This window comes from Pogona vitticeps, chromosome ZW-PAR, assembly GCF_051106095.1.
Source record: "Pogona vitticeps strain Pit_001003342236 chromosome ZW-PAR, PviZW2.1, whole genome shotgun sequence".
Lineage (NCBI taxonomy): Eukaryota > Metazoa > Chordata > Lepidosauria > Squamata > Agamidae > Pogona > Pogona vitticeps.
This window is the reverse complement of record NC_135800.1, coordinates 7,869,673-7,877,941: the sequence shown is the minus strand read 5'-3', so window position 1 is coordinate 7,877,941 and position 8,269 is coordinate 7,869,673. Positions and strand designations below refer to the sequence as shown.

Below are 8,269 nucleotides of genomic sequence, written 5' to 3'. Positions count from 1 at the left end.
AAGTTTCTTTTCAGAACAGAGTAACAAGGAATGAGAACAGATTGCTTTTGAAAAGTAACTTGTGATTTTTACAGAGTAGGGGTTACTTTTCAAAACAAAGTAACAAGGAATGAGACCAGGTTGCTTTTGAAAAGTAACTTGTAATTTTTACAGAGTAGGGGTAAAGAGTTACTTTTCAAAACAAAGTAACAAGGAATGAGACCAGGTTGCTTTTGAAAAGTAACTTGTAATTTTTACAGAGTAGGGGTAAAGAGTTACTTTTCAAAACAAAGTAACAAGGAATGAGACCAGGTTGCTTTTGAAAAGTAACTTGTAACTCGTACAGAGTAAGGGTAAGACATTACTTTTTAAAACCGGATAACAAGGAATAAGAAGAGATCGCTTTCGAGAAGTAACTTGTATCTTGTGAGGAGTAGGGGTAAAACATTACTTTTCAAAACAGGGTAACAAGGAATTGCTTTTGAAAAGTAGTGTGCCTTTAAAAAAGCAAGCTTTTCAAAAAGGAGACTCATGCTGGGTTTTTTCAGGGCCCCTTTTTTCTAAGAGTTGGCCTCTCTCTTTCTCTCTCCCTGGATGCTGGATCAGCAGCTGAGTTGTTTCGCATCCTTTGAAGAAGTTATTTTTCTCTCTCTTTTTTTTTTAAACAGAGGAGCGTGGAGGGGGGGGGGGGGAACTCAGCATTTCCTCTTGTTGTTTTGGCAGTCATATTCCTTGACAAGCTTCCCTCGTGAGGGAGTCGATTTCCTGCCTCAGTGGATCATGAGGGCCGAGCCCAGCCAGAGCTGAGCATTTGGAAGGCGGGAGCCGTGAGGAGACAAGGCAGGCAGCTCGGATCCTGGAGACCCCCCTGCACCCCCTAGTTTGGGGTCTCCTCTTCCTCAGCCTCTTCACCCAGGTCCCCTGATCTTCCGATCAAGGCTGGAGTGGAGAGGCGCCAGGCTGAACCGCCTGCGTTCCCCGCGTCCTGTCGCAAAACGCCGCGGCCCGGCGGAGAGCCGCTCGCCCAGACCCCTGCCTCTGGACACCGGCTAAGAGGAGCTGAGGGGGTGTGCTGAGGGGCAGCCAGGACTGGACAAGAACCCCCCCTCCGGGCATCATGAAGATGGCGTGGCACCTAGCCGGACTCCTGCTGGCCTCTGGTGCCATGATCCTGAGCGCAAGTAAGTGGACCGTACGCTTCGTAGACCACTGAGGGTGAAGGCTGTGGGCAGGACCTATTGGCCAGCGGCCTGTAAGTGCTTGCCATCTCCCACGGAAAGCTCTTCCGTCTGGGCATACGGGGCGTCACCCCCGCTTCGGTGCAAAACACCTTCTTTGCTGTGTTTAGCCGGGCCTCACTTCTGCACCTCTTTTGCTGTGGGGGGACCATGATGATCTTGTCGGGTCTGTCCGTCTGTCTGTCTGTCTGTCTGTCCGTCTGCAGGAATAGCCCCTTCAGACCCTGGCACTGTCTCTCAATCCTGGCTCTGTGGCCCCGTCCACAATAACTGGCGCCCGCCACACAGAACCCTGGGTTTAATGCCCCTAGGCGTTGCCGATTCTACGCCTGAGAGCCGGGAAAGAACTTTTTTACAAAAATGGAGAAAGGACAAGGAGGAGTTGAAAAAATGTCTAACAAGGAAGATTAGTTAGGGAAGAAAGCCCCGTTAGCCTTATTTATTTTAAGAATCGTCTTGGGGTTCCCCTCTGGAACCAGGCTTAAAAGCCGAAGGGTGAAATTGTAGCCTTCTCTCTACCCAAAGAGATGGCAGTGAGGCCGACAGGGTGGTGTCCAGAGTGGGGAAATGTCAGCCATCCAGAGGTGGGGGCCACCCCAGCTCCCATCATCCCCAGCCGCCCGCCCTCCAGGGATGATGGGTGTTGGGATCAAACCTCATCCGGAAAGCCACTGGTTTCTTACTCTGGGTATCAAAGCGAAAGTGAACAAGGTTTCGTCTGATGGCAGTCCGTGAGTCGGGAGTGAAGACAGAGAAAGATGATGGCTGCTCAAGGGCCAGGAAAAAGATTTCTTGTAGATGTGACCCGTTGGCGTCCGTGGGGGCTGCTCAGTTTCTCCCCCTGTGCCTCCCCAGAAGCCCAGGGGTTCCCGAGAAATGGGGACAGATTCAGCACAGGGGCCAAAACCTTTCCGGGCTGGTTTCGGATCCTTTTAAAAAGGCAGACTTTATCTCCAGGCCCGGAACTAGCGGCCCGCTACCCAAACCCAAGACCCACAGCCTAAATCTTGGGGGGGGGGGGGGGGAGGAATGCTTCGCCTCTTCTAAAGGATCAGGAACAGTTTTAACCAGGGAGAGCTGAGGATGGAATCATTCTCTTGATTTTTCAGAGAAGAGGCTTCAAAATCGTGCTAGTTTTGGACGGTTTGCAAGGCAAACGTGGAGGCTTGTTTCCATAAAACAGCTTCTCTCTTGGTTTTCTTTTATTTTTTTATTTTTTTTATTTTTTGAGGTGATTTATTTTTAAAAACATGAGCTTGTGCTCCAAACTGAAAAAGAGACGCCAAGGGCTTGAGTCACGCCAGGCTTTATCCGTGGCTTCATTTCCCAGACTCGCAGAGTTGTAGAATCGTGAAGTGGGAAGGGGGCCTCCGAAGGTCATCCAGCCCAACCCCCTGCTCGAGGCAGGAATCCTCTCCAAAGCAGACGGCTGTCCAGGTTTCTCTTGAAGGCCTAGCACTCGAGTCGTAAATCCTGCAACTCCTTTGTTTGGCATTCTGTACATGCTCTGTAGATGCTCTCCTGTCTTGCACATTTCTGCATGTAATCTAACGATGGGCCTTGACCACGACTGTGTCATCTGGTGGCCTAAAGTTCCACTGTCCCCCCTCACCAGTACCCCAGTCTCCCTTCCTTTGAACTAAACCCTAGAATACCCCCCAAATAATAGCCACTCGAGAATCATGGGGGTTAGGGTTCCATGAAATGAATTTCCCAGGCTGTCACTACTGTTTTGTGTGGATCTAAGTGTACTAGGGAGGGGGTGGTGGATTTCAGCATTTTAAAAAAATCTCGAGAGCTCCACAGACGTAGCATTAATAGCTTCCAGATTCCCACTCCAAACAAGAATGTTCAGGGTCTGGGAAACACAATATTTGATTTATTGCACATATTAACAGAGCCGTCACCCTGGGCTCAGAAACAGAGCTTAGGAAGTTGATTTTAAAATGGATAAAATTTAGCCACTCCTTGGTGCTGAAGTTAAACCTTTGGTCAAGGAAGGAAGGAAGGCAGGAAGGGAGGGATACAGTTCTTGCTGTCATAGCCACCATCACCACCACTATCATCATCATCACCATCACCATCATCATCGTCTGTTCAATTTTTCATTTGTTCATTTTTCAGTATTCTCAGACAGGGAAAGCCAGGCTCTCCCTATGTGATTTAACACAAGGATGGAAATTGTGTTGTCTTCCAGATGTTGTGGGTTCACAGCTGCTGCCCTCCTCATGGTCTCTCGCCTACGCTGGCTGGGGCAGATGGGATCTGCAGTACAACAGCATCTTGGAAAGCCGCACATTGCCCACCACCATTTTAATGCTTGGATGAGCAGCAGGAGAGAAAATATGCCAGCCCCATGGCTCAAAGGCACCTACACCCTTTTTTGTCCCACACAGCAGACCAACATAAATAAATAAATAAAATTCTGGAAAGCAGTGGTACAAAGAGTGGAGCTTGTGATTTCCCCTCCAAGGCTGTGGAAGGAAATCTCAATGGGAGGTTTAATGAAAAATCACCAGCGTTTCTGCCTTTGAGGACATGCTGGTTGCATTCCGGATTTTGGCCTGAACTTTAAAGGCCCTCTCCAAGGTGCTGAGTTTTCCCCCTGGAGCCTAGGTTTAAGCACCTTGGACAGCTCCTGTAAAGTTCAGCCTCATGCCCGGAGCGGATTCACAAAGCCTCAGCTCTGAAGGGTTTGATTTTGACCTCCTCAAGGAGAGATGGGGGTCCCATCTAGGCATTTCTGGATCTCTGTCCCCCTCAAGATAGCTAGTGCTGATGGGACTTGTAGTCATGGAGGGTCCAAAGCTGCCCATTTCTCATTTTAAAAGGCTATCAGGTAGAAGATCTAAGAAAGACTCCCCCCTCCTGCTAAACCAGAGCAATATTCAATCAAAGCAGACGTGGTCTCTGGAACCCATTAACAATTAAGGCACTGATAAATGTGTTAGGCCTGGATCCCAAATGGGGCCGAACCACCGAATCATTTGTAAGGTAATGTGTGTGTTTGTTTCTTTCAGAAACAGAACCCAAGGCAGCTTTATAACACAGTGACTAAATCCTATTGCACACTTAGGTGTTTAATTTTTCGATGCAAATTGCTCTAAATTAAGAATTCTCTGTAGACATTATTTGAAGTGCGGCTTTTTTCTTGCTCTGCCACAGATCATGTCTGCAGAGATTTCTTAATTTACAGCAATCCGGGTCTAAAGGTTATGCCTTTTGCTGCTAACTACGTAAGAGGCCTTAAGCCAGCAAATGAAATATGTCGCTTGAGCCGCCCCTACCCCTGGGCGGAGTGAGTCCTTTTACCTTCTTCGCTAACTGCGATTTTTGCAGAAAATACCGTGACCACCGGTTTGTTTTTTTAGAAGATTCGACAGGTCCACACACATATGCAGGCTTCTCCATTCGGGAAAGATCCCAAAATCCTAAATCCAAAAGACCAAATGTGTACATTCCTAAACTACAAAATTATCACAGTCTTGAACCCTCCCACCTTCTCGGATCTCCAAATCTCCTAAGAAAGGAATGTGGAATGAACGGTAATGAAAGGATTAGAAATCAAGAATTGCTGTATCTCCTGGTAAATCAGGAGCGATGGAGCGCAAGACTTCCCTGCAATCGTCACAACAGCCCTTGAAGGTAGACCAGAGGTAATCTGGTGTATTTTAACCATTCTCAACTGGACTTCCCTTGCCATGTGACCGAAGGCCACCGGCCTCTAAAGCTCTGAGTGTGAATTTTTTTTTTGTTTTAAAGAAATGGTGATGAAATCAGTGTGTGGTTCTAGAAGGAGGCAAAAGGGGAACAAGTTGTCCTCAGAGGACATCATTTCTAAAGTGCGGGGAATAGGCAGAAAGAGAAAGCGAGGAACGTGCGAACAGAAGGGGGGGGAGAATAAAATGCAAAATTCTGATTCCCCTCCCCCCCAGCCTTCGTATGCTGTTTCTCAGAAACTGGGGGGGCAGAGAAAGGGGAGTAAAGAGGAAACCAACAACAAAAAATAAAAGGATTTTTAAAAAGGCAAAATTAGCAGAGCAACACAAAGCAAGAATGGGCTTAGAGATAAATTCTCCCCACAGGAGAATAATGGGTGTGGCTGGAAAAAAAAAACGAGAGGGGCGACTTAATCCCAGCCATGCATATTCTCATTTTTTAAAAAGCCCCCCTTCGCATGTACACCCACCCACCCAGGTTGAACAGCTCTAAAGGAGGAGTCTTGGAGGAAGCGGGAATCTCAGCTCCGAAAATCAAAATTAAAACTCCCTCCAGGATGAATCTCGCCCAGTTTTGCAAGGCTGAGTGCGACGCAACCCATTTCCACCAACTAAAATCTATTTTTTTAAAAGCAACATTTTGGCTTCCTGCTCTTAGAGGGTCTCTCCTGTTGACTCACCTTTGCTGCGGTGATTTCATATATTCTGGTCTTCACCTCTCTCTGTGCTAGTGAGTTTGTCAACTTTATATTTATTTTATTCTTTAAAATATTTCCACCCTGCTTTTCTCCTTAAGAAGGACCCAAGGTGGCTTACATCATGAAAAGACAATATTTAAAGTTGTAAAGTGGAAGTTTACAAATACTTTAAAAAGGTTCAAACAAACTCCACACTAAAAGATAGTTATCAAAAGCGACAATAAGAACACGGGCACCGCAGGCATACGGAGAAAGCTCGCCTGAAGAGAAAGGTCATGGCCTGCTGGCGGAAGGAGAGCCAAGAGGGGGCAGTCTGGCCTCCAGTGGGAGGGAGTTCCACAGTCTCTGGGAGCAGCCACAGAGAAGGCCCTCTCCCTTGTGTCTCCACTAAAGGCACCTGTGAAGGTGGCCGGACGGAGAAGAAGGCCTCTCCTCATGATCTTAACACCTGGGCAGGCTCATGAAGGAATATGTGTTATTTGAGATAGCCTCTTTTTTTAACCCCCTTGTACTGTTTATTGATTGTGTGGGTTAAGATTTTTAGGGGCTAACGTCCAAAAAAATCTGATGGGTCAAAATTTGAGAAGACCCACAAGACCTACAGACTTCAAGATGCCTTAGGCTGAAAGCATGTTGCTTAAAGTGGAAATAATAATAATAATAATACACAGTATCAGAGCGACAAAAATGGCAATATTAAGAACAGCTACATAAATATTTAACAGTTGGAAGGGATCCTGTGGATCTTCACATCCGGCCTCTGTTAAAGAGCCACTGTGGGAATTCGAACTCCCAACCCACCTTAAATCACTGAGCTCTCCAATTTGCTTGAAGATTTTAACAGCTGAACCTCAAGGCCAGGTACAGAGATTTTAAACATAAATAGCAGCGTACTACTGTACTGTAAAATCTTAATTTCTGGCTAGTAAAACATAGAGACATGCAATTTATCGGTTGATTCGTCCTTCAATTTTATTGTACATTAAACTTGAAAATATCACTTAGGATTGCTTTAAAAGGAATAAATAGTCCATACAGCATTAAAAGAGTGTCCTTTGAGTATTTCAACACAACTAAAATAATGACTTTTTTTTTACAGTTGTCGTTGGAAAAATAAAAGTAGCAAACTCAGACGTCAGATTGATTCCCAAGGAATTATTTTCACATTTTGGTCTGGAGAGTTAAATGTGGAACAGAAGCTCTATTTGATAACATAAATACCAGAAATTTATGGATTTGGTGATTAATTACATCCCTTTGAACTGGATTGTGAGCTGCCTTGAATTTTGCTTTGGGGAGGAAGTTGGGGTAAAGAAGAGAGGTGTTTTCTCTGCCTCTCACTTGAAAAAAGCAGTATGGATTTGTACATTCCTGGATTGAATGATCTTGGGCTAATGTTTTTTTTTTCGAGCACGACCTACCCGGCAGGGCTGTTAGGAAGGTGAAGTGGAGAGAGGCCAGGCCAAATCCGTCCCACCCTGATCTTATGGGAGGATAGAGAAGCTAGGATGTTAACTAACGAAAGGCAGCAAAAGATGTGTAGACCTTTCTTTCAAAATAAATAAATAACGAGAGCCCAACTTCCGTCTTCTCCCAGCCCGCATGAGAAAACAGTGGCTTCCAGCTGGTGCGAATGGATCACGTGGCGTCTCCTGTATGGGAAACATTTCTAATTTTGCACCCCCGAGGCAGACCCCTTGGTTAATCTGGTTCAGACACAGGCGGCGGGTCCATGCCGCCATTCGCCTGGCTAAGGGTGTCCCCCCCACACCAAGCAAGTCTCTGTGTCGCCAGGCTGATCCCAATCTCCCTCCTTTTGTGTGTGCTATGAGTCCCACAGAAATCTTAATATTCAGGGTGGCAGGGGGGGCTGGTCCTCCGAAATAAAATAAACAGATAACGCTTGTCTGCAGAGTTCTGTGGAGCCCTGAAGCTTCTTTGTCTGGTCCCCCCGGCGACGTTTCCCTAGACAAGCCGTTGTGGGGTCGGCCCCAGAAAGGGAAGGGTGACGCGGGCTGTGGCGGCCAGATAAGCCGCTCTCCGACTTCCTCCTGGATGCGGCCGGCTGCGGGGTTTGTCCCAGGGTGGGCCACGGAGGAAATGCGGGACAATGGAGGGCTCAAGGAGGCCACGTCATGGAAGCAGCCGAGGCCGTGACCTGAAGAGCGAGGGACACCACAGGAATCCCCCCCGCATCCCGGCCGGCCTTCTCCTCCTTCCGCCTGAATAAATTTGTCTTCTCGGGTGTCACAAGCCCTCCTCTTCAATATATATTGAAGAGGAGGGTTTGTAACACCTGAATCGAACTCACAGCTGCCTGACTCCAGAGATTTACACAGTTGAGATATCTAGTCAGCCTTTTAACTGTCTGGGGTGCTTGAAGTGGCCCTATGTGCCCTTTTCAGGACAACAGTCCCCCCCCCATTTGAAAGGGTGCTCAAGTTCAGAGTCGTCTACACTCAAAAGTGCCGTTCAATCCTGATCCAGTTTGAGGAGAAAGAACCGCAAGGAAGCAAAGTCAGGGACCCTGAAGTAACTTTCCCAAATTCTAGAATAGGCAGTTCTTGATGCTTGCTTTTCCCTGTTCTGTTCCAATTTTATTTTAATTCTATTCCAATTTTCTTTCCTTTCTGTT

At 46.9% G+C, this 8,269-nt stretch overlaps 1 protein-coding gene across 1 annotated transcript in view; it reads left to right on the top strand.

Moving 5' to 3' along the window:
* The first annotated feature begins 719 nt into the window (after positions 1-719).
* Positions 720-8,269, top strand: part of ENG (endoglin) — a 32,098-nt gene continuing 24,548 nt past the window's right edge. The window contains exon 1 of the mRNA XM_020793440.3: positions 720-1,160. Coding sequence (XP_020649099.3) covers positions 1,097-1,160 — 64 coding nt within the window. The 5' untranslated portion in view covers positions 720-1,096. The remainder of the gene's footprint in view (positions 1,161-8,269) is intronic.